The 27,748-nt window shown below is 35.1% G+C and overlaps 2 protein-coding genes across 3 annotated transcripts in view; both read right to left on the minus strand.

The window, feature by feature from the left end:
• The window catches only part of LOC120637671 (choline-phosphate cytidylyltransferase A-like), a 44,913-nt gene extending 41,140 nt beyond the window's left edge, over positions 1-3,773 (minus strand). The window contains exon 1 of one of the 2 annotated variants that reach the window (XM_039909608.1): positions 3,349-3,773. In XM_039909608.1, the coding sequence (XP_039765542.1) occupies positions 3,349-3,486 (138 nt within the window). In that variant the 5' untranslated portion in view covers positions 3,487-3,773. The remainder of the gene's footprint in view (positions 1-3,348) is intronic. The other variant, XM_039909610.1, reaches the window with a different exon arrangement.
• Positions 3,774-5,900: 2,127 nt separating this feature from the next.
• LOC120637600 (importin-5) lies at positions 5,901-27,499 on the minus strand. The gene is made up of 18 exons (XM_039909463.1): positions 27,419-27,499; positions 26,642-26,875; positions 25,110-25,252; positions 24,722-24,923; positions 23,816-23,941; positions 22,168-22,379; positions 18,632-18,863; positions 18,193-18,336; positions 17,567-17,686; positions 16,573-16,768; positions 15,584-15,736; positions 15,031-15,204; positions 14,212-14,516; positions 13,669-13,809; positions 11,024-11,243; positions 10,365-10,665; positions 9,564-9,777; positions 5,901-7,354 (listed from the first exon to the last, which is right to left on the minus strand). Exons 1-18 carry the CDS (start codon positions 27,497-27,499, stop codon positions 7,271-7,273), a joined length of 3,282 nt encoding a protein of 1,093 aa, XP_039765397.1. The 3' UTR covers positions 5,901-7,270.
• Between the last annotated feature and the right edge of the window lie 249 nt (positions 27,500-27,748).

Genomic DNA, 27,748 nt, shown 5'->3' on the forward strand with positions numbered 1-27,748 from the left:
TTTTATATCTTTTATGCATATCCTTTGGGTTCTATCATTGAGATCGGAGCCAAACAGATTAAACGCAACGTTTTTGACGCCATACTGGTCTTATGTTAAACTTAAACGAATGCTTTGAATATTTCACAAAAAAACACCAATGGCATTCCGCGAACGTTCCCATGCTATAATAAATATTTTTTATAAGTTTAGCGCCCGCAACCGTGGTGCCTACGACCTTTAGTGAAGCCATACTGTTCTACGTGATTTATTTACATTAAATTTTTTTTAAAGTTGATTGCGTATAATCTTTTCAAAGAGGTGGTAAGATTGAAATGGGTATGTAATTGGCTTCGTTTGTTATTTTAATACCCGAGTCAATAACCCGGATTAATATAAAATAACTAGAACACACCTAAACCGCCAATTTACACTTTACCTTTTAAGCATTTAAAATATGCGGAGACGTATTTTACACATAAATAGACATAAACGGGCGGAGCCGCAGGTATGTAAAGGTAAAAATATTTTTACGCTCTGGAGTAGTAACACTTATTTAGTTTAGGTGCAAGGGTAGGGTAGCCATTAATGTAACGGAGCCAAGTAAGGTGTCCAAATTCGCACTTTATATGAAGAACACATCGCCTCTCCATAATATAAAAATTTAGCTGTATTTATTTATTCCTTCATTTGCTACTGTCAATACTTCAAGCCAAAACTTAAAAAGCTATTGATGTCTGACTGACTAAAGACTAATGCCGATTTGCTTTCCCTGATGTTTGAACGCAGATAACTGGACAGTTCGTGCCTTGTGTCACAGTTCGGTGGCCGTAGACCGGAAAGGTCTGACCCTATTATGTCTGAATGGACTGTAATGAGCACGAGGTCAAAGTAATTAAAGCCTTGATAGTACTTCAAACGTACGTGTGCTAGCGCATACTAATTTCCCGTGTCATTACCGTTTTCCCTCGCGAAACAGTTCTTTACAAAGAGGAAATAATTATAGGACTCTGCAAGAATTGCAGAGAATACTGCAAATCTAAACGTTTTGTAGATATAGTTAGTGCTATTTTTAAATGAGCACGAAAACGCATTTTTATTTAATTAATTTTAATTCCAATTAATATATAGCGACAAGACTAGGATAACAATTGCAGAAAAGAGTGACACAGGAATAAATTGTGATCACCCCGAGGTTGATTACGTTGCTGCGTTAAAGGACATATTTAATCTTCTGAATTATTAAATCTATTATAATTAAATCGAAAGGCTTCGTGAAATTTTGTCGTCTAAAATCCCTTAGTGCCACAAAAACAAAGGCTTCAGAGTGTTTTGCCAGTGCCAAATGACTTACAGCGCCATCATATGATCTTAATTTTTCCCTTGGAAAGAAAGTCCTTAGAAAGCTAGATCAAGTCACAGCTAGGAGGACCCATGGATATTGGGGTCCCCAGGTAATAGAGTAGCCTTGATTAATCTAGCACCGGTCAACGCAGCGTTGTCAAAATTGTCACTGGGACATAAAGAAATTCACGGTGAGTCGCCACAAGACTGGTATATAGTCGGAAAAAGACACTGCGTCCTGCATTCATCTGTTTTCGAATAGTGTACAGTGCACTTCGTTTTCCAACTTCCTCTATGAGCACATTGTACTAGGCAATAAAAATGAACAATACAATTGGGACTTTCCGACTGATACACGTGTAGTGGCGACTATAAACGCACGGCGGCGTACAAGACAAGTAGGCATACTGTGGCATGGTCAGTGATCACGCCACATGCTAAATACTTGGCGCTACGCCCGAGCTACGCGTTTGGCTGTCGTTTTTACAATCGAGCGCAAAACAGATCGATTCAATATTTTATTTTTATATTCGATATGCTGCGAACCAATGCCGTGAGGTGGGTATAGCAGTCAATGCCTAGAAATTCTAAGCATTGCTACTGCCATTGTCAGCAAATTGACTGGGCTGCTTGAGGCGTAGCAAGGATGGCCTGGGACGCACCAGTTTGGGGATATACCTTTGCATTGCTTTATTGCTAATGCTGCACTTACTGAAATAATATATAATTTGTTTGTGATATCACAAAAATTATGATATAATCTAACTGGAATGAAATTAGAATTTATCTTAGGTTCATCTTTCCAAACGTTTTCACCATTTATCACAAAAACATATGGCCATTGTAAAAAAACTGATGGCAGGATTGAAACTAAAGATATAAAGGCTTACAGAGGACAGCAGGTTTTTGACATGGATGTGACCATGTCAATAATCTGCTGTCATATTTGGATCTGTTTATTTTGACAGTATTCATAAGACAATTTTATTGCTATGTGTTGCAAGCTCTAGATGTTAGTGGGTCAGCTAACAAATCTCATAATATGTATAAGAATTGGAACAATTATCTAGAGCAAGGGCTCACACTAATATCATTATAATTGTGACAACCTAATAGATAGTACCCTGGAAATATTAAATTTACTACTGGTAGCTCACAGGTTCACCATAACAAGGTGAATTATTTTTGTAACTTTGAATGTTAATCAAATTAAATTTATAAGAAATGAATTAAAAAAAATACGTAAGCTTTTATTTAGACAATACATGAATTTTATATAATAGGGACTATTTCCCAGCATGATTAAAAAAAGATTTTTATTATTATTTTGTGCAAATTGTGCAAACACAAATTCAAGAGTGCTTTTAATTAAGTTAACCAAAGCAGCCCAAACAAGTGTGTTGGGCCCTCAAAATGAACAGGATTCCACCTGTTGGGAAGGATTTCACCTGTTTATAATACTGATTGAATACCACATATATTATCCATTCCATCTGATAGGAAGAACAATAGATCCATGACAATCCAAATTATAAACAGAGCTGCCAAGGGGGTGTTCGACGCAACTGGAAGCAACTATTTATAAGGAGCATAAGTATAAACATGTGCACTGCTGTAAAGACCTGTCATAATGATTTATCACCCATCATCAAGACATTTTACTTTCACCGCAAGAGCAGGAGAGACACTACTGGTACATCCAATATGTTAAGTGTATCAAAAGAGATTTTCTCTATTCAAAATTATCAAATGTGTGCTGTAAAACTCATTTGAAGTCAATAAACTAAGGTGAATCAATCAAAAGAATTTTAATTTTAACTAGCTACACCTTAGTCCTATGTAACTTTCGGTTACTGAGGAAACTTAGGGATAAAAAGTATATAGTAAAATATAACTATTTTGGTACAACAATAAAACGGTTTGTAAAAAATTCAAGCTAATCCAGTAATTACTTAGCGAGTTTTGCAAACATTTACATACTGCAGCAAATTTTTTTTTCTTGTGCATTTTAAAGAATAAACTTACTGGCCCTGCGTCTGTAATAGAGATACGACTCGTGCTCTCGAAACTTGTATCACTGCCATTCGGTCCCTCGCCGCCGCCAGACTCCAAGTTCGAGCTCATTTCCTCTTCTGTTCTGACCCGAGATCTCTTGCGGGACATTATATCATCGCCTAGTAAATTTTTGTCGTTTTATCTAAATTTCTGTGTTTTATACGCTCACTTGTTTTACCCACGACATTGATAGAAATAGTTATGCTATTAAGTCATAACCTCACAGTCACACCACGTAATGTTTTGAAGTGAGTTCCTGTTTATCTTTTTATTGAATAAAGTCTGTTGAAGAATAAAATACTATTAATAAATAATTATGTAAAAATAATGGTTAAAATTTGAGTAATTCTCAGAACTTAAATAAAAGTAAGTTGATTCACTATAACAACAAAACACGGCTAGACAGATTGAAAAATGAAAAATTCAACAGTCAACTGATGAAATGTCAATTGTCAGTTGTCAGTTGTCAACTGTCAGTTTTGTTTAAATCTCTAGTTACAAGTTAAAAAAAAAATAATGTATGCTGTTGGTTGTGAATACTTCCTGGCGGTGTCAGGTGAAGACGAGTCATTAGTCTTACCGACAGGAAGGCTGCTTCTGGTGACACCATTGACCAGTACAGACTTCTCTACTATTATACTATGGAGGGTAGAGGTAAGGAGAGTCATCTTATATGGGAGAAAAGTTGAAAAAGTGTCCAGTTATTGCGCTAAATAACAGTTCAAAAATCCTCCACAATGGCGCTTGTGGATGCACATGGTATGGTATGAATGTAGCAATCGTAGATGAATTGAAGTATGCCGAGTTAAAAAATTTAATGTCATTATCGACTAAAGTAGTTAATTATTGAGAATTTCAACAACTTACGTTGTACAAAATATTGTGGTAAATATAACCTTACTTCCTTGTTTATTTTTCAAGCCTACTCTAACAATATTTATATTTGGCGCTTCTTTTAAGAGTTACCCTGATGCAAATATGGCGCCATCCTAATTTAATAAATTTTGACGACACTTTTTTATATACACAGATGACTCTCCTTACCTCTACCCTCCAAATATTATACCTAGTTCAATCCCGAACGATGTCATGCCACCGCGCACCAGGAAGTACAAAGTTTGGTGGTGTAATAATAAAATTAGTATATAATAGACCTGATATAGTGCTAGTCAATCGATCAGTGCGCCGTGAAATAATTGTAGACATTATTCCACATGAAGATAATCTGGTGAAAGCTGAAAAGGAAAAAGTAGCTCGTGAGCAAGGTTCTAAATACTTGAACCTTGCTCACGAGATTACCGGCATATGGAATGTAGAGTCGACCGTTATTGTTCCGATCGTCGTTACTGTCAATGGTCTTTTCGCGAAAAACTTCGGCCAACATCTTAAGAAGCTTTCGCTTGGTTGTTGGATCAAGGGTCGGATACAGAAGGCAGTAGTCCTTGAAACCGCGCGTATTGTGAGGAGGTTCCTCACTCTGGAGACCTGACCGCCGGTTGCTTGGGCATTCAAAAGCCCCGCAAGCGGAGGGTTTTTTTTTTCTTATAAATTTTTAATGGTGTTTTTTTAATTTTTGTAAGCATTGTTAAGAATTTAAAAAAAAAATGAAAATAAATAAATGATCGAAAATAATAAATTAGTATTACACCCTACACCTACTTATAAAAAATTGCCATTTCCGAGTAATTCAGAGTTATCTGACATGACAGTACTCGCTTTACGACCTTGGCCTCCTGGATCCTAGATTTGATCTCTGGTAGGGCCATTCAAGGCTTTATGACTGGATTTACCATGGTATATCAGGTAAGCTTCGCCTGACTACTAGCTAGTTAGTAACCTACCGACAAGACTTGCCGCAAAGCGTTTCCACGTATTTTACTTTGAAAGTTTAAAGCCATGCAGGGAGCATAATTTTTCCCGGGGAAAGGACAAAATGTTAATATTCTACCGTTTCATCCTCTCCAGCATTGGCGCACTGGTGCAAATAATATTCGTATTATACTATACTGGGGTTAACTTTTTCGTTGCCGTGTTTTAGCAGGCAGCCAGTTAAATTTTATCGCTTTCCCGTGGTTATTATCGGGGAAGTTGCCTTGGACAGTGTCCACCTCTCAAAACACATTCTCTTGTAATATCAAACGGGTTGTCATACTTTCTGGCGGTTACATGCCAACGTTCGGGATATCCTTAAGTATCAAAAAAATGTAAGAAGGTTCACGAGAAAAGAAAGGTTTTGACTTTTGAGTAAATTAATTCACCTTTTCCCTAGAAGGCGAAATATACTCAAACTATCCACTTTCTTAGCACGGCAACGGCACAAGCACGGATGAATATTATTTCCATCTGTGCTAAACGCTAATCTTCTCATGCTAAATGGATAAAACCCCCACAGTTTTAACCACTTTCAGTTCAGTTTTAACATTTAAGTTACCGATTTGAATAAATAGACATCGATTTTGATGTTGATAAATTCAATTTAATTACCAAAATAAAACAATTATTTCAATGCCAATAACTTTTATTTTCGATAAACAAAGAAATGTATATGAATTATTATATATATGTAATGAATAAAATAATTTCTTAGAAACAGACAGGTATCGTTCGTCTATTGCAAGAAACAACTACCAAGATCCCAACGCAGCCGAAACTAAAAAACGGGAATGTGACAGTCCAATTTTACAGAATGAATGAATAAATTAATTCACATTTATGATAAATGCTCGAACATATTTGATGAGAGATCGTTTTTTCAGGAAATGTAAAATGCGATTTCCCAAAAACAATAATAACGAGAACACAGTATGTGCAACATCCTACCCGACGCCTCGGCACGCCACAAGCAATGAGTAAAACAAAATTATTTTTAAATATTTAGGGTCTCCCCAAATTTACTACTACTATCGGAGTTTTGTTGGAAACTGAATTTTTGATATTCTTTTTCTTATGCCAGATACAGATCAAAGCAAAGAGGGCGTACAAAGGCTATACGAATCGTCGCAAACGAAACGTAGACAATTTAGCAAAAGACAAAACGACAATAATATCAAAAAATCTGCTCAGGCAAGATGTGTTTGTTTTATGTCAGTTACTGGCATAAAACAAAAAATCAGATTATCAGAACGCAAGCGAGAATGCAATCCACTGTGACTTTTTTGCTGGCCTTCATTCGTTTTGTCTGTAAAATGCACAAATAGTGAGCGTTTCGAAAGGCTTGCGTTTATCACATATCGATGCTACAATAGTGAATTTACACTTTACATTACAGTTTAATGGTGGGGGTGTGTTACCATGCCAAACTTATGCAATATTATATTTTTTTACAGAAAGTCTTAATAGTAACTATTAAGTAACTTAATAGTACTACATCTGTAACCACAGCAAAATTGGACCATCTACATTAAATTTTTTCAAATATTGACATTACAAAAGACCAAATTTTTAGAAATAGACCATGATGGGTCTATTTACAGAGGTGCTAGTGTGGCTGATCATCAAAATTAGTATAAAATATATCACAGCAATTTTAGCCCAACTGATAAAAACTTCACGAGATCGAAGAACACAATTCACAGAATGGAAACAGGGTAATATTTCATATTAATTACATTAGGTTATATTTTACAGTTGTTTTAACGAACTAAGTTCGAATTTACCTAGGGATACCAAACACAACTTGTGTTTAATAGACAAATAATTTTTTGGTTAATTTTGTCCTCAGTTCATTACAATATAGTAATAGCAGCATATTATTTACCGGTCATAGAGACTCTAGTCAAAGGATTTGGGCTCATATAGGGAGCGTGACTGGAGTCAGAGGCGGTGCGGGACACTGGGAGGGAGCGACGGGCGAGAGGTGAATAAATACAAGCGGCGAATTTTGATGCTGGCACTAGGTGGAGAGAGCCAATTTAAGCGCCTCCTTGTGTGCACTGCTTAGCTGCAACAGGCACGAGTTGAACAGTTCTGCGTTACTCTGTAACCAAAAAATAGCACCAATTAATCACATAATCCTAGTAAATGTTACATAGAGTAGTACAGTGAATCTTACTGTCCTTCCTAATTCGGTTAACATTCACATTGGCAGTTGTATAATTATTATTATTATAAACAGCCTGATATGTCTTATTTCTGAGCAAAGGCCCCAATCGTGGCTAGTATTTTAAATGGGCGTTAATCTCATCACGACATCGACGCCATTGGGGGCCATGTGGGACCCATTGTGAGGAAAGGCAACTGCAAGACAAGTTGCTGCATCTGGCAAAACATTATTGTTCAGCGAAACAAAACTATAAAGAATTGTGTACAACAAACAGTGAAGTAAAAAGTTCAAATGACTTCTGTATTTTTCACCTTTCAGGCAGAGTAGTTTAGCTTAGCTTAGCTTTAACACGTTGACTGCTGCCTAACATTAACAAGTACGGTACACGAGTGCGGCAGGATTACACGCTAGGCGTGTTTTCAGCACTGGTGAAGCGTATTCGAAATCAGGCGCTACGAGCATGCGGCCCCACACGCCTGGCGTGTTTAAACTTATCGCGACAGCTATGCGGCCTTTACGCAACAGGTGTGTTATTACATCACTCGTATTTTCTCATTTATTTATTGAACAACCCATGAACCCAACACTTGTCGCATTTGAATAGCAATTTGTATTTTTTGTTGGATAAAATAGAATAAAACTTTAATGTAGTCAACACAGATTTTCTTTTTTTCAAAAATAATCATTTTCTAAAGAGCTTTAAATATAGTGGCTTTACATCTGGTAGGTACACTATTTTACTATATTCAAAATCGCGGCAACGTCAACCTGTGTGTAACTTGTGAATGTCATTTACGAATCATGATAAATAAATAAGTAAAAAAACAGTATTAAATACCTACTTACATACGAATGCGGATTGCCGACAAAGAAGCAAATTTTAAAATAATATGCATTTTAAATATAATAATCCTTCCAGTAAATATACAGAACCATTGTTAAATTTACTTTTAAATTCGAAACAATAGTAACTGATTCATGAGTAGTTTATTGGTACCGCTGGCCGCACCGATAACGTTTATTTAAGACGATAACAAAAAATAAGGATGCGGATGCATCGTTTTGTAATTCTGTCGGTATAATGGAATGCAAACCGATATTTATAAAATAAATTATTGACGATACCGATACCAATGAAAATAGTGCAAGCGAACTCAGGCGTACAAATATTAAAAAATATACAAATAGTCGTCAAACTTATGTTGCGGATACCTTTATTGCAGAAAAACGTTGTAGAGTATGCTAAAATATAGGACGACGATCCTATATCGATATCAATATCTATTTCGCGTCCCTATAAAATATTTTAAAACAATGCAATTATCTAGGTGGGTATTATTTAGTGATCGATGGTATTATACTATTGTTGCAAATATTTGGTCGAAAACATGTTTTTTATATGAACTTGTTAGTTATACGTGTGATGGTCGATTCTCTCGATGGCATGGGAATTATTAAGAAAAACACTCATGTATAATGATTAGATAACTCACAAAACAACGAATTTTAAGTAGGTATACTGTCTAATATATAATAAAACGTAATTGCGTTAACGTTTAACTAATATTTAATAAAACGTACTTGCGGTAACGTATAACACACTTGTTGCGTAAAGGCCGCTCTAACAGTATATTTAAACAACACAGCGTTTGTGTTTGCCGCACTCGCAGAACGCCGAAAAAACACGCCCAGGGTGTTCGGCCGCATCCTTGTAGGTACATTTATTTTAACACGCCTAGCGTGTTCGAGCCGCACACGCGTTACGTAGTTATCAAACACAAACGTTGTGTTTTCAGCAGCCAACGTGTTAAGGGGTACTTTTTGAGAAGAGTTCAAAGGTATGGAAAAACTTATGGGGAAAGTTCAACATCAATTGTATTACTCTCTCTTGCTACTTGGACTTAAAACTTTCGCCTCGCCTTTACAAGCTGGTAAACTACTTATATATTACACAACTTTTACCTAGGATAATATAATAGTCATTAGTTATGTTTGGCAAATTTTAATAATTTCTCTTAATCGATTATAAGAATAGGAAGAAGTTGGAAATATTGCAGTTTTAATAAAACTTTTCAAAATTTCATATTTATATCTAATATTTCTATTATTTTATTTTATTAAAAATTATGTCTGCGGTGCATACCGATATTTGTCTTACGAGCTCTACCATCTGCGCGTACACGGGGTTGTCATCAGGTACTGCGTCGCGGAGGAATGCTTCCGCCAGGGTCGCGATCACTCGTTGCGGAGCGTCGGCTGTCGCGAGCGCAGCGTGTCCGCTTGCCACTAATTCGCAGAGAAGGGAATATACGTGAGGCGCTTCTTCCGTATCTTCTACTACTGGTAGCCATGTTAGCCTGTAAGAATAAGAAATATACAATTGTAGTAAATAATCGATCAAAAATGTACTAGATATACGAGGGCTCCCATGAAATTCTAGCAAAAAATTAGATTTGCTATTGATGATAATATCTGTTGGTTGTTTAAAAATTGATTACAAACCATGTGTGCCTTACTCAAAAATTCAATCTCTTTGTAAATTTAGGCAAGGTCAAACTATATACATAAGATTGTGTTTGAAGGATTTGTTTGTCACCACCACCACCACCTACCACTGAGTACCATTTTTAAATAGCACCCATATACTGTATATACAGGCTAAATAGGTTATAGTTAGTTACAACTGAGGACAGTAAGGGTATTTTCCTCACCCTTTAATTACTGCATGACCCTTATGATATTTAGAAGTTTGATATCACCACTGCGATATTTATTTTTATTGCCTTTCTTCTTCTTTAACTAAAGATAAGCTCTTGTAAGTGTAGCTGTCTCAAATCTTCCCTGTCCATGGCTCTTTCCTCTTACCTCTGTATAAGTCCCTAACCTACCCTTTAGTTTTATCTGTCTCAAAAAATCCAGTCTTAGTTGTTGTAAAAATACTCACCAATGCCTTATAATTTCATCCCTGTTGATTTGCGAGTGGTTATACTTGATGATCTTGGTGACGGCTGAAATGGCGTTTTCGGTAGCATTGAGGTTTTCAACGGAGCGCGAGTCCGGCTCGGCTATAAGTGCAGCCAGCAGGGGCACGGCCCGTGCGCAGGCGCTTGCGAACTGCGGCCCACCGAACTGGGCCAGTACGCCGCACCCGTAGGCCGCGGCTTGCCGCAGCTCGGGCTCGGGCTCGCACAGACCCTTCAGCATTGGCTCGAGGAATATGTCTTGGTATTTTACGCATGCGGGACCTTTGAACCAAACAAATTGTTCTTACTAGTCTCACTTTACAACTTACTTATTGAAATTAATATAATAATATTTTTAGTCATCTCAGTAGATCATATTATATGGCCGCCATAAACTATGACATGATTAAAATTGTAACAGTACAACAATGATTTGGATGTTAAATTGTAAAATGTTGATGTTGGAAAAGAACAATTGCTTTTCTTGCCTGTTCGTTCTCGACACAATCGCCAGGTTCAGGCTATAGTCTACGAAATAGCTAATTGCGGTTTGGTAGACTTCACAAGCCTTTAAGATCATTAGAGAGATCTCTTAGGCATATATGTTTCCCTCACAATGAATTAATTCTTAAAAACTTACCACCAAATTCTATGACATCATCAAATATGCAGATTGCCCACTGGCGGTCGGCGTACGGTCTTCCGGGAGCTAGCAGATGTATGAGATGGGGAAGCAGCGAGTCGAGGTGTGGGAAAAAGCTTTCGTGGTATGCAGACATGAGCGCGTGAAGGACATCCGCTACTCGGGACAGACCATACACATCTTCATTGTCTTCGTCAGCCAATTGTTCTTCAACCACCTAGAATGAAATTCAAGGTATTATCTGCTTTTCCACAAAGGATTTCTATCACAACTTTATTAACTTTTATTATTTTTTGCTTATTTATTTTCATATGATGTATCTCATGCAGTCGCTATACTTTAAGGATCAAATCATAAAATCGGATAACAAAGTACAAACAACCTGGAAAATTGTTAATAATGAAACTGGGAAAGCTAAATCTCGCAACGTAAACTTTGAATTAATTATTAATGATAATAAAGTTACCGCTGACAGTGAGGTTGCAAGTACCTTTGAAAACTTTTTTCAGAGTGTTCCTATTTTGTTGACTGATTCACTTAATTCTTCACCTACTGCAGCTCAGAGTTTATTGAGGAACAACGTTAATGAGTGCAACGTTTTATTTAATTTTAAACATATATCTGCATATGATATAATAAAGAATTTTAAGTTGTTGAAACAGAAAAAAACCGGTGATTTATGGGGTATGTCTGTAATGGTAATATCTAACATTATAGACGTTATTGCCCCTTACTTAGCCATACTTTTTAATGAATGTGTTGATAGAGGTACTTTTCCAAATTTAATGAAACATAGTAAACTTATACCTCTATTTAAATCTGGCAATAAAAACGACATTAACAATTACAGACCCATTTCAATCTTACCAGCTCTTAGTAAGGTCTTTGAAAAAATTATATTAAATCAACTTTTGAATCACTTCAATGTAAATAACTTACTACATCCGGAGCAGTACGGTTTTACTAAAGGTCGTAGCACCACGGATGCAGGCGCTAAACTTTTAAAACATGTGTACGATGCCTGGGAACGTTCGCAGAATGCCATTGGTGTTTTTTGTGATCTATCCAAAGCATTCGATTGTGTCGATCATAAAACCTTGCTTCTTAAACTAGCCCATTATGGTATCAAAAACGTTGCACTAAATTTGGTTGCCTCTTATCTCAGTGACAGAACCCAAAGGGTTTGCATAAAAGACATTAAGTCGCAGGGGTCGGCTACGTCAATGGGTGTCCCACAGGGTTCAATCTTGGGTCCCTTTCTATTTTTGGTGTATATAAATGATCTACCACACCATGTCAGTGAAACCTGTGACATTGTACTGTTTGCTGATGATACATCTCTAATTTTTAAAACTGATAGAGGTAGAGACAACTCTGACGATGTAAGCCGTGCTATGTCGCATGTGTCGCACTGGTTTACTGTCAATAATTTACTTTTAAATGCAAAAAAAACTAAGTGTGTGGAATTTATTTTACCAAATGTAAAGAAAGTTAATAAAAATATAATAATAAATGGAGAATCACTAAAAATGGAAGATTCCATAGTTTTTCTGGGCATGACCTTGGATTGTAAGCTTCAGTGGGGTACCCATATAGATACACTAGCAGGTAAACTAAGCTCGGCTGCCTACGCCGTCAGGAAAATTAGACAGATTACTGACGTAGAAACAGCAAGACTTGTTTACTTCGCGTACTTTCATAGTGTGATGTCTTACGGGATCTTATTATGGGGAAAAGCTGCTGATATTGAAACTATATTCATATTGCAGAAAAGAGCTGTACGGTCAATATATAAACTTAAATCACGTGAATCCCTCCGTGAAAAATTTAAAGAAATTGGTATACTTACGGTAGCCTCACAATACATTTATAACAACATAGTATTTGTAAGACAACATATTAGTCTTTATAAACAAAAAGTGGATATAAACAGTCGACTTACAAGAAATGGTCATAAATTAGTGACATCTGCATATCGTCTGCGAAAGGTGCAGAAGTCATTTGTGGGATTGAGTATACGTTTTTATAATATGATTCCTAAGGTAATTTTGGACCTACCAATCCATAAGTTTAAAGAATGTGTTAAAACACATTTATTACAGCGAGGTTATTATACTATTGATGAGTTTCTTAATGACAAGGTTGCTTGGAAGCATCCGGCTCCGCTTTCATCTCTCACAAGATAGAAAAATGAATGTTAAAATATAAAATGTAAATTTTTGATGTTGGAAAAGAGCAACTGCTGAGTTTCTTGCCGGCTTCTTCTCGGTAGAATCTGCCTTCCGAACCGGTGGTAGAGTCACTACACACGGACAGACTTGACGTTTCAAAAGTGCTTGTATTAGGCCTACTTGAAATAAATGAATTTTGAATTTTGAATTTTTTGAATTTTGCAGTATAATTGATACTAAGCTGTATTAAAAATCTAATGAGTACATCAACAAATACATGGACATGCAATCCCTTTATCAATACTAATATTATAAGTATATGAGAAAATGACCAATTGACTTGATTTTCGGCATTAAGATGATTTTATCGCAGGAAAACGAACGGTTGCCATGGGATTTATAAAAAGACCTTAATCAACGCGGACGTCTTAAGAACGCGACCGTTAGTTATAAATAAAAAGTAGTTATTACCTCATCATAGTCCTCGTCAGCGCGTTTTTTTCGACGTTCGGTGGCGCGTTCGAAGTGTTCAGTAAGTAGTTTGTTTAGGATGCGAAGAACCTCCGCCATCATTTCATCTGACAGGCATCCCGTGCCCAACAGTTCAATGCACTAGAAAAAAAAAACTTATTTGCTAAAGCTTTTGCCAAATTTATATGCCATTCAGAGGTCTTGACTGAGGAAAAGGTTTTCCTTCCTTGTCTGTCCTACCCTTTTTTTCTAAAAAAGAAAAAAAGGGTAGGACAGACTCTTAGAACAATCTTTAAATTCAACTGAGAAGTTAAGTTGAAAGATAGGATAAAAATTAGAACCACTATCACTTTTATCATCAACTAAAATAAATGGTCTTATTTTGGATATCCCTTTAGTTATTATTATACCTACATACACAAAATAACATTATGCTCTAACACAGAACCCTAACAAACTACTTGGGTGATGTAAGTTACAAAATGGTTTTCTTCACAATAAACACAAAATTTTAGGAACTATATAGAAAGGTTATTAAAATACCTTAGCGAGACTGTTGAGCAGCTCCACCTGCACTTCCTGTTCGGGTTCAGAGTCGATAGCCTTGAGCAACTCAGGTAGGATGTACGCCCACATGCCCTGTATGTACTGAGGGCCGCGGATACGTGCGCATTCAAGCAAGTAGGGTAACGATTCAGCAGCCGCCGTGCGTACATTGTCGTGGAAGTAGAACTTCAGCATTGGCACCATTAGTTTGACTACATCCTCCGCGTATTCAGCAAAGGCTTCCTTTAGTTCCCGGGCGTAACATACAAGCATGTCACATGCGGAGGCTTTGTCTTCAAGACCTGGTAGAAATAGTTACATTGTAAATATTAAAAAAAAAACTGCTCCTATAAGAGGAGACCTGTGTCCCTCAATTGTAATGAATATGAGATGTAACAGGCAAAAAGTCAAAAGTTGACAGTATATATTTAAAAAAAATTCTTAATCAATTATTTGATACTTTTTATTTCTCAAGACCTTATAACCAAGGAAAATCGGAATCACAAGACTGTATAAACAGGGAAATAAAAAGTATCATCATACAAGATCAGACAGACATCATAAGAAACTTTAATTTGCATATAAAATGCCATCATCAGTACATGTACTAGTGCTGAAAAATGTGTTACTCCTATTTAAAAAAAAATTGTAAGTGAACTGAGATCCTTGACTATTTACAAGAGATAGAAATGGAGCAATTGCCACTTTTACTCTGCCAATGTTATGGAAATGATAAAACCATAACATTTTTACCATTAACGAACATTGGGGCATCAATTAACAAACAATGAATATTTAAGAAAATAAAAACAATACCTGCAGTTTTGATGCCAAAGTTCTGTTGCTCGCCCAGCGTAACGAAATGCCAATCAAGGTCTCCCTCAATCACTTCCAGGTCTTCATTGTCCAACAGCGCAACTTCGGGTTTCATTGCTGCCGTGCGCATCACGGGCTCCATTACCATAGGCAGGTACTGAGCGAATTTCTTGCCTACAAATAAATAATTAAAACTATATCCATCTTTACTAATATTATAAAGAAGTTTGTTTTGTCGGCCCACACTAATTGCAGGAACTACTGGTTTGAATTGGAAAAATATTCTTGAGTCTACAACCAATAGGAGCGAAGCATAAATAAAAAATGTTGCAAAAACAGGAAAAAATAGTTCCTTTGAGACTTTCATTTGCGTGCGATGCGTAAGCGGTCAAGGTTACGCCATAATAATGTATGAAGGGATTTTATTCTTTTAAAGTTCTAAAAAGAGTAAGACTTTTGATGTTTATTAGGATGCAAACGCAAAAGCAGATAACGGAAATATGGCAATACCGCCAAATGATACATGACCTAGTATAACATTATGAATTCTTACCCATTATCCTACAAATTCTGGACCAAGCAGAAATCAGGTATGAAGTCTGTGGGTCATCTGGGGGCAGTTGGTCACCCTCAGTGTGAGTCTTCAAAAGCAGGTCCATTACGTCCGACGCGTCTGACATGAACTTCTCCTCACCAACAGCCAAGCCTACAAACAATTACTATGGCTATATTTGTAGTTGATAATTTTACCTGTACAATGTTGGTTATTATATTCATTCGATGTTGACAACGCTCACAAGAGTAACACTAATTTTTTCAAAAGATTTTTAGTAAAATCGATATCATAACAATGGTGGATGAACTGGATGATTCTGGATAAACTAATAAATTTCGCGAAAATAATGTTTTTTTTGTAATTGCTTTGCTTACAATATAACAGTATGTTTTTTGAAAGGTTAGCAACTAAAATGTTAATAAAGTGTATGCTTGATAAATAATGAATTGATACTATAATTAATTAATATAAAAAATTAATATTGGAACAAATAAGAATATGTCATGAGATAAGAATATGTTTAGTGTAAACAAGCATGTTTTTGTGATAACTATATTGGACACTATAACATAAGTTTAATGTAAACAATGTAATCGAGGGACTGACATCCAAATGTATAAGGAACATAGGATGCTAATAATCTCGATAATCTGCTCTAGTAAGATTATTTAAAGCAATATTATGTGAAGCACAATAAAGGCAAATAATTTAACCTTACCATAAATCCGAAATTGTCTGTTCTTTAACAAACTCTATGCCAAAAAGAAAGTTGATTGGTTGCTCAGAGTCAAATTGGTTTACTTACTGACTTAGGGCGTGAAGGAAGGACGTGAAGGGTGTGAAGGAAGGACAAACCAACAAAAGTATCGGGGATTTTTTTATTATCCTAACTATTATTCATAATATTAGTTAGGATAATAAAAAAAACCCGATAATTAACAATTTTTCGTTCACCCACTTTTATACTATTTTTGATTGAAGCTTACCAATAAGGCTGACACATTCAATGGTCTTGCCACGGAGCATCTTAAAATCATCGGTGGTGGCATTAGCGATGATGTACTTCAGGCAAGGCATCAATCTGTCGTAGTACTCCACGAAATCCTTCTCGACTGTGTCGGCGACCGACGCTATTGTCGTTACTATCTGCTCTAGTACCAGCTTTGTGCCACTTTCCACCAACTAAAATAAAAAAGACAATCATTAAGTTATTTTTATATTGAGCCGAGTGCAATAAGATCTGAAGGGTCGAAGTGCTTCCGCGAAGGCGGGCCGTCCGAAATGATGGATATATATATATATAGTTAAAATGAGCTGCAATGGGTGCATTTTGTACACTCTTTAATCCCCAGTGCAAATAAACTTAACGTCGCGATAGTGTAGGCAACCCAGTCAGAAGCACCAATTTTTTCCCAGAGCCTAGTTAGATATTTTTGATAGTATCTAGCTCCACATTAAAATAGAATTTAAAGAAGCCATTTTGAAATAATAATAGCAACATATCGGTTAATAATTCACTTAATGGGGTCAAACACATATTTGGGGTCAAGGAATGCGACTATACATACAATTGAAAGTAATTGACTATTGAGACCAGATCCAGGATTTATGTTATTTGCGTATGTTTGTTTTTTAAGAATATAAAATTTAGCAACCATTTCTTTTTCTACCATTAAGTATCCTATGCAAAATTTCTTTAAGAACAGCTAAGCTAGTAAGGCACAAATCGGGAAACGATTCTCCCTTACTATTTATTCATTAATGAAACGTTTTTTATGTTCATATATTCTAAAGTATAAATGAATAGTTTGCTTGTAAGTGAACTGAGATCCTTGACTATCTATAAGAGATGGAAATGGAGCAATTGCCACTTTTACTCTGCCAATATTATGGAAATGATGCAACCATAAAAGTTTTACCATTAACGAATATTGGGGTTTTATTGCGAAATTAGGGTTTAGGTTCATAATTATTAATTACCTCTTTAAACTTAGCAGTAAGTATGGCTTCAAGCTTTCCCATTAGCGGGCCCAAGTATTGTGTGAGGATTGGCTTAGGGCAGTCTTCGCTGAAATTAACCAAAGCAGCTGCAGCATGAGCCTGAAATACGCAAGAAGAATTAAAATGATTGTAAAATATCACATTTATTATATTACACATATAGTATTGAAATTTTAGAAGTACATCAAACATTTCTCCATAATAACTAGACTTTTATCTTCGTCGCCATCACCTCACCCGATTGACGTACACTGCTGGACCTCTTGCTGCTGGAGGTCTCTTGTAGAGAGTTTCAAAATCCACGGTCCTCGGCCGGGGTTTTCTGCTATTCATTTGATGTCATCCGTACACCTCGTTGGGTGTAGACTGTCGCCGTCCCAGCCCATTTGGAATTTGACGTCCATCGGTACTCCGAGCTATGTGCCCTACCCATAGATCTTATAGTCCGTGAATCATAATCATCAAGCTTGTCAGTTTCTACTTAGACACAAACATAGAATGCAACTAAATCAGTTTAAAATGCTAAGTAAATTAAAATACTGCAGAATCTAAAAAAGGTATTCAATATAATTATGGATATGAAATAAATAAAAGTAATACTTTACCTGTACGCGTGGGTTTGCGCTATCATCAAGAACCAACAGGAGGCCTGGCACAACCTTGTCGTGAAATTTCTTTTCAAATACTGGTGCAAAATCTGTTGACATCTGTCCTACTGCATTGCATGCAGCATAACGCACTCTTGGATGCTGTAAACGCAAAAATACATTAAAATAAATAAAAAATAAAATAAGAACCCAAAAGAAATCCTATAACAAAAACATAAGACTGCACCAGGAACTATAATCTTGTTCCTGGTGCAGTCTTAGATAATCTGTGTATCTCTAATAATTGTGCATAATTATGCATTTGCGAGTTTAAATAATTAATGTTTTAGTTTAAAGAAACTAGAAAAAGTAGATGAGCCACCATGCTATCTATATAAAAACACAATTTACACTACTTGTTACATAGTTCTCGGATAACTAATCTTAACCAACTCACCGGGTCCGTAAGATAGTTTAGGAGTGCTGATACAACTTGGTCCAGCATCTGTTCCATTTGTTTATGGCAGCCCTCGCCAGCTGATGACACAGCCATTAGGGCCGCATGACGTCTCTTCCAGTCTTCCGAAGCCAACATCTGAGGGATTTGGCTGACAATCAGTCCTAACATGATCTTGCCTCCAAGGCCGCAGCACATGCGGTCCAAAGCAGATTCGGCTGCAACATAATTCCTGTGGGAAAGAGGATAATATTGCGTTAATAACTAGAAGCTATATTGCAATGTTAAGTTATTATAGATTTCATTATTTAGCCTGGATCTACATAATTTGCTACTCTAGAAGCTACTTAAAATTATTTCTGTTACAGCATGGACACAACATCCAACTCCAGTGACAATAATAATATATGAATTAATTTTAATCTTTATAAATAATAGAAATCTAATAGTGTAATGAATAAAATTTGAGTAAGGATATAAATAAATAGGGCTGGCATAATCTCAAAGGGATTCAAACAACTTTAAATAAAATTAGATTGATGTGTTGAGCCCCACATGAGACATAACATGCCTATACAAAAGCCCAATTAGTTATGGAATGTTTACCAACAAAACTTGCTTAGCAACCAATGGCATTCAAGATGTATGAGTGTGAAATGTAATGAAATTTAATACTTATGTTAATTACAAAAAAGTTTCAAGTAGAATTTATCGCATATTTCTGGGATCGCTCTTTTCCTTTGCCAAGAAAATTTCACTACACCTCCAAACCTGGGTTAGGAGCCAGGTTGAAAAAAAATATCATTTCCATACCATCCGTAGTCAATACGAAATCCAAATATTACTACTAAAAATTCCGCAAAATTCTATGACAAGTACTATAATGTTACACATGGGGTGGTAATTAAAATTAAGTAAATTTAATTTTAAGCTATTTGTCTTACTTATTACGCACTAGTTGGTTATGTTAGTTTTCAGAAAAGGTGTTAAATTACATTTTTTATGTTTAACTTGGATATGGTGATAAAATTATACTTATTGATTATTAAATGTGTGACAACCCTATACATCGTGATTTTTGGTTTGTTTACATAAATTCCACATAGAATTTTACTATTGTATAGGCTGACTTAGCCTTAGTTTTGCATTGTTATAATAATGGATTTATTTTAGCTATAGGCAATTGTTTAAACTATCTTTTCATATTCCCATGATTTGCTTATGTATGTTATAAGTTCAATTTTAGTGAAAACCATGTTATCAAGGGACTGACATCCAAATGTATAAGGAACATAGGATGCTAATTAATCTCGATAATTTGCTCTAGTAAGATCATTCAAAGCAACATTTTGTGAAAACAATGAAGCCAATTAATATAACCTTACAATCAATTACCAAACTCACAATTGCTCATTGGAGTGATTTCCTGAACAAATTATTGACACAATACAGCTACCATACATATGAATTCAAATTCATATTTATAATATGTGTTAGATTTGATGAAGAATGGTTGTACACTATGTTTGGAAATTAGGTTCACACTGTCACTTGTTAGGTAAGACACTGTCAGAAAATAGGAGTAGTCAAACAAAAAATTGTCATAAATCATGTTGTTGATGAATGAAATAGAATCCTTTATGAGTTACATTGGTCAAACACAAATAATGATCATGCTTTTATATGTGCACTTTGACTATCTTATAAGCTGCATCATATGTGTATGATGCATCACACGCAGTGGCATGCATTGCATATATGCAAATAAGCAGTGCATACCCTACCCTCAGGGTCTTAAAGAGCCTTCAGATAGGACCATTAAAGTTTTGTAATTAAATAAACACTAAGAAAAAAATATATGAAAGCGCCATCTAGTAATGAGCGGCCAAACTTCTAGGTCAATTGTCGCTAGACAGGCGACAGCGCAACCAGCGCGCGCGAGGCGCATAGCGTACAAAATAAAATCTTCTACTTCGTATTTTAATTTTTTACCGTAAACGCTAAACATTTACCTTTTAAAACACGTAAAAATACCTATATTATTTTTTAAATCTCATGTTATCGATTGCAGGGTAAATCCATTATTAAGAATCACTCGACATATGACGCCATCTACTGTTGCATAGAAATATCAAATAAAATAAGCACACCCAAAAAAAGAATCGTTCTGCTAGATGTGTGCGTGCAAGTTAGTAGTGTGTGTCGTGTAATGTTATAATCGTGCGCTTGTACTTACAAGATTAGCATCGGTTCACACAAGAACAGTTTCATTCATAAATTCTCTATGTATGGGTGTCTATAAGCACTGCTTACGGAAGTGGATAATCAATTACGTGTTTGATTTTTTTATGAATAAAATGATTTGCTTGGTTTGTTATTGTTGTTAACGGTCATTATTCTTTTTTTAGAATTAAAAACATTATTCACAAATGTAAATACCTTTTAGTGTCTTTTAAGAAAATTAAGGAACTAATATTATCGAGTTAGTCTTACGTTTTGAAAATAATCTATGAAACCAAACGCTGTCTAAATTTTGAAAAATGAATAATTTAGGTTTTCCAGGAATCATTGGAAAGTGAGAGAGTTAACAATAAATATGGTTTCTATTTATTGTTTACATATCAAAATAAAATAGCGTTCGTACCCATACTTACAAAAAATTAAAGACTATTTTGACTAATTTCGATTGCAATATTATCTATAGCATATTCAATCGCCATTATTGTTTACCTTCGAACAATGCTGTATGGCGTTGGTGATAAATAAACGGTTCAAGTGCATAAATTCAGTAACTTTAACCTTTAGTAAAAGTTTGAGTAGTGATAGTTTAATGTGTTAAGGTTAATTTATAGTTTATTCATTCATTTTATAATGAAAGCATATTCGTGCGGTCTTTATTTGGGTTCAGTGTGCCTGGAAAAAGTACTTAGAGAAAACTTTAATTTCTATCCCTATATCGTAAAATTAGAAATCATTCGCCAAGGAAGGAGTGTACCAATGTTACAAATATCCCAAAAAAAGGTGATAAAGTAACACGTATGTTTAATAATAAATATTACGAAAACTTTTCTTGGCTAAGCGGCTTTGTACATACCAATCGATTATTTTGCTTTCCTTTTGTTTTATTGTCCAATATACGTAAAGTGTGGAATGATAAAGGATATTGTGATCTTAATAATTTTCATATAGACGCTAAAAACATGATATGTTGGAAAAATATTATCATCATCAGTGTGCTTAGAAAATGCTGCCGAATGGTGTGTCATAATTTTGTGACGTAAATCAGGGTATGTACTTTTATTCAATTAGCAGTAGATAGACGATAGGTATTAAATCAATCAAAAATATAACTTTCGTAAAGTAATTTGATTATAAACCGACATACCTATCTAAAATCTAAATTTTAATTTTACTTTATGTTTGTGCTGAACACCTTGTGCATACCCTGAGTCCAAGGGCTATGCACGCCACTGATCACACGTAACAGTGTTATGTGTTCTCACCCCAATTTCAGGAGTTAAAATAAACATACTTACAGTTCATTGTCATCATCAGCTGCGTTATCCTGCACAGACCAGTTAGCATCCTCCTCCAGTTCACACATCATCTCCAATATGAGTGGTGTAAGCATTCGCACTGCATTGGGCACCACTTTACGCACCATCGCCGGTGCTGTTTCGCAAAGTGTCACTACCACCTCTAGGGCTAGTTGTCGCCAATTGTCCTCAGCATCAGTGTCGCCAATAACCTATGAAAAAAGTATTCAACTATTACATTAACCTGTCTACCACACTTGAGTTGTGAAAAAATTGTTATGAAAAATAAGCTCTTGTCTGCATATTTTTATATTGCTATAAGTTACATACACATACATATTGTATTATTATAAATGTAAAAAAAAATTTAAGACACTTTTTCCCTTAGAATTTGTATCAAAATACACATATAGGACTTTATTTGGTGTTGGCTAAGTAGTAAAATAAATGGTAGCTAGTCTCTCATAGGAGAAGTCAATAGTCAAAGAGCAGAACATAAGCTTTGAGAGCTTTATTCTAGACTTATCAAGCCTTATTCACAGATGCATGATTATATTATATTGCTATCTAGATACATGTGCGAGAAAGTAATTATTTGTTATCTTAAACTAACTAAAACATCAAGAAGATTAACACCTCAAGATGAAATAATTCCTCCTGTAAACCAAAGCTTAAAGATACACAGCCAAAATATTATAACCCTTATAGATAAGAATATTTATCTGCCAAACATTGTAATAACAACAAAGACATAAAGTGCAATATTGTTGCTAATCAGAAAATATAAAAAAAAATATTGTAAAGAAATATGTTTTGTTTGAAATTTAAACAATAATGAAATTATATTAAGCTTTGTTGTAATTAATTCTTAAAGGAAGTTCCATTTAGTTTTTATAGTCATGTATTGAGGGCTACTATCAAACTCGCAATCTATTGAAAGAAACGTGTTAGCGAAACCCTCAATTTTCTATAGCACACTATGGCAGTGTACATCTCATGTGGAAATGTGCACGTAGGAGTTTGTGTGCAATATTTTTGATGTGTATGTTTGAATATCGATCGCTGGCTCAGGTGATAATAGCATGTCTATATAGTACAAACTTTTCCTAATCCTAGTAAAATATGTTCTTCTTTCTCCAAATTCAATTCCTTGGGGTTGAGGGGTTAGATTTCAGACATTAGAGCAAAGTTGTAAATTGATGCAGATATATTGACACAATAAATAGTTTAAACCTTTCAGTATTATACACACATAAATAACGAGCGAGCTTATAATCTTTTCAGCACTGACATAATTTATAAGAGTTATTGCCTAAAAAAGCATAACATTAAAATTAAATATTATATAACAGTTCAGATACAAACAATAAATGAGAAGCTGTAATAGAATGGTTAGTACTTCTCAGGGTGACCAAGCTTGAGATCCCCGGCTCACACCTCTAACTTTACAGAGTTATGTGCATTTATAATTCAAAATATCACTTGCTTGTAAAGGTGAAGGAACATTGTGAGATCAGCCAGTAGACAACCAGGTCAGCATGGTTGTCTACTGGCTTAACACTCATTCTGAGGTGACACACACCTATGCCATGTAGTGGATTAGTATTGGGCTGATAACAACGATTATGAAAATATAACAAAAACTTACCTTTATGCATACTTGGAAGATTGACTCCACTTGTGGTCGAAGGAATTTTGGTGCAGTCTCCGCCAGTTCAATGAGGACTTTCAACGCAGAGTCGTCATCTGATTTGGTGATAGATTCCACTACAACCTGTTGACAAAATGAGAATTAAGACAATGTTTATTTTGAAGATTCATTGAGTTTAAATTAAATAATATTAATTAGGTTTCTTTAAAAATTTTATTATTTCTTTTGCTTTTAATATTTCAATTAAGCAATGTATTGAGGGCTACTATCAAACTCCAATCTACTAAAAGATAGGTGTTAGCGAAATCCTCAAATTGCTGTTGCACAGATGGCAGTGTACATCTCATTTGGAAATGCACACGTAGGAGTTTATGTGCAAAATTCATATTGTCAAAGACAAGACCAGGACATGACACAATAGCGTCTCTGTGCAGTACCTACACAAACAGACCTACCTATTGTGTCATGTGTTGGGTACAAGCAACATTTAAATATTCTAATTTTCAAGAAAAAAAAGATGCTAACACAAATTAATGGTGTCAGAAACTGAGAACTCTGTTGTCTTTTGTTTTGTTTAACATAACATTGACGATAAACAATATCCAACCAAGTGTAAAACTATTACTAATGTCCAACAGCAGCAATGTGCAAGTCCATGTACAATTGTTACTTTTCACAGCATTGGTGAATTATTGTGATAGAGCCCTTATTATTATATATATATCTATATGGGCAGATAGATAGATATATATAGGGCATTGTTCAACCCTGTCCTTGGGAGAGTACATTAAACCATAGTTGTGTGGTGGAGCAATAATAGGCTGAGGATTAGTTCTGATTTGTAACCTAAACCATTACAGAGCTGAAGAGCATTAGCAAACTTGAGGCACTGCCAACAATTACCTGCATAAAGGGCAGTAGGAGATCACCAAAGTGTTTCTGTATGGCAGGCTCCTTGTCATGAAGCAGAATGAAAGCACCAACAGCCTTGACAGCCTGCATGCGTAGCACCTCAGACTCTGTTGGTTGTAATGCGGAGAGCAGCATACGCTTGATCACATCTAGATTCTCATTTTGTCGATTACCAAACACTCCCGGCACTGATCTGTGGATAAAATGTATTCTGTAGTAATGTATTCTGTAGTATTGTGTTCAATCAGAATTCACTTTTCATTGATTACTCTCCAATATACGAAAACAATGCTATACTGCATTATCCAAGTTTTATCGAAGAGTTCATGCAATAAACTAGTGTATAATATATAGGAAAAATCCTGAAGGTTATACTTACGTAAACATTCTAATGCCAGCTTCTTTGATGTTAGAGTCCTGTGCACCGGCACAATTGAACATAAACTGAAGGAACTCTGGCCACTGGTTTACACCATCATCATCTATATGGTTTCTTGCTAATTCTGATACTACATCACATATCTGTTGACAACATTACCATAGGAACATTATGTTGTAAGTACTAAAAAAATTATACTTGAATTGGAAAAATTTGCTTCTAATATAATGGAGAATGGCCAACAGTGTCTCTGTGCTACTACTGGTGCAATCTGCAACACAATCTGCCCAGCGTGGTAATCAATAAAATCCAATAGGGTAGTCATATTTTTTATCATACTGTTATAGGAAAATGAAAATCCATATATTATGATTTAAATAATCATAATATATGGATTTTATAAATATAACTTTGAACTTGAAATGAATTGATCCCTAACTTGAATTTTCGTGAAATTATAATCATTTTTCTATATTGAGTATCAGGTATACTTTACAGGTTTTTCTGTCCCCCTGTCCATGACTTTTAAATTGAATGTAATAAAACACAGTCCTGTCATCATTTCTATCTAAGGAAAAACAATCTATTTCTTCAATAAAAAGGTGCAAACTAAAATAATAATAAACAAAAAGATTCTTATATCAAGACAGATACAATCATTCAGTACATGTATAAATCATACATTGATACACCTGGTATCATTGGCCTCAAATTAGATATGACTAGTCACTGCTATAAATGAGTCATGATCAAATGAATACCTAATTCAATCAAATGCAAAGAATGTGTAAGTGCTTGTGGTGAAGTTTTTTTAGTAAAACCTGAATAGCATAAAAATCCTTACTTGAGAAGAGTGTTTGTTTTTTTGTCCTTCTTTCTCACCCTAACCAATCTTGATTTTTAGCATACAGTTAGTTGAGCGGATGGAGAGTGACAAAGGCTAATTTTCTAGTTTGCACAGGATTTATAAAAAATACAGACTAAGAACTCAAAATCAATATTTAAATTTTATAATTTTTTTAATTTAAAGATGCGTGTTTGATATATACTCCATTTTTTATGAATTACAATAGAAAGTAACATGAAAAATTTAATATCATTGGTGTAAATTCTGTAACAAATCTCTAGACTAAACTAAATTGACCAGTTTAAAAATAGTGCTATCATTTTCTACGGGAAAAATTGTTATAAGGACAACACTGCCTTTAGACCTCATGATTAGTCTCAATCAGATAGATTTTAGTACAACCAAATGAGCAGCATGGTTAATTAAATTATTTCTACTAGCTATACTCCAAACTTAAAAATATAGAAACAAGCCTACCTCAATAATGATGCAAAATTCCTGAGATTAGCATCTACAGACATTCCTCTTCACCTTTATAAAATTAGTATAGATAAATCTACTACTAAATTCTTAATTACATTGTGAAAGCCACCACTTTGCCAAGCTTATCCAGCATTAATTTTGTAATATATCAGACATTAGCTCAATATATTTCATAGTTAGATTTAGTAAATCATTTTCTTACCTTGCGTCGTAACGACTGGCTCACTTCCATTTGCAGTGTGAAGAGAAGTTGCTCTCGCAACATAGTTTGTTGTTCAAATGGTAGTTTAGGGAAGAATTCATAGAACTCCGCACTGAACAGCCTCCGTAAAAGGACTGCAGCTGTTTCTCTGCATTCTTCTCCAAGGTCTGCATTTTGTAAAGCACCTACCAGGTGTACCACTTTTGTTTCAGTTGGGATGTCGTTGTATACTTTCTGTTATAATAACAATAAATGCTAATAAATAATAATGACATGTATTTATTTGGTGTAATTGGCCAACACCGAAATTGTAACAGTTTTTACATAGAAAGTGTAATGAATTAATGTTTCAGCATCAAGTTACGATGGCTGCAAAAATAATGTTTTCAGAATATGCATTTAAAATCTAGGTTAGTAGGTTAATCTAGGCCTAACATGATTTGATTAGAAATACTGTATTTATACACAGAACCACATGCCGGAGAATACTCCGGCCGATCCCGCCCGCCCCGCCGAATGCCGATAAACATGGACAAAGGTTGTTCGATAAAAATATACCATCAACTTTGTATGCCATTGCGCAGGTATCACAAAACAACAACGCAATAAACCACACTTGCAATATTTTACAATACATTTTGCAAATTAAATTTGCTATCCTCCATGACCACGTTTTGACACGAGGCCACAACTCATCGTTTTTAAAAATATAACACATCAAATTATAGGAGTTCACTTGAATTTGATTAAAATAATAACAACATAATTAGCACTTACTTCTGCCTGGGATCGAATTTCATTATCTATTGACAATATTGTGCTAAGTAATTGGTAAAATTGCGCTTGATCTCCTGCCATGTTGAACCTCTTCGAAAAGGCTCAATTTTTTTTTCATAAAATTTTACGCGGCTGTCCGCCAGCTACTATTTATTGTGTTGCCAGTATGATTATACACGTAACTATTAATTGAATACATCGGTTTTTCGTTTAATTAAGCTAGATCCATAATTTATATTTGTTAGAGATATAATGTTGGATAAAATTTAACACGGCTTATATCTAAAATTTATCAATTGGGCATTGGGCAGCCAAACAGACATAGCCTCC

The sequence above is a fragment of the Pararge aegeria genome, chromosome 4 (assembly GCF_905163445.1).
Source record: "Pararge aegeria chromosome 4, ilParAegt1.1, whole genome shotgun sequence".
NCBI classification, from domain to species: domain Eukaryota; kingdom Metazoa; phylum Arthropoda; class Insecta; order Lepidoptera; family Nymphalidae; genus Pararge; species Pararge aegeria.

Excerpts from the sequence above, each read along its gene's own strand:
- LOC120637600 (XM_039909463.1), bottom strand. The coding sequence starts at position 27,499 with ATGGCAGGAGATCAAGCGCAATTTTACCAATTACTTAGCACAATATTG. Across the intron at positions 22,380-23,815 it reads TCTTCCAAGTATGCATAAAG|GTTATTGGCGACACTGATGC; the intron begins GTAAGTTTTTGT and ends CTTTTTTCATAG. Across the intron at positions 10,666-11,023 it reads TGATGTCATAGAATTTGGTG|GTCCCGCATGCGTAAAATAC; the intron begins GTAAGTTTTTAA and ends TTTGGTTCAAAG.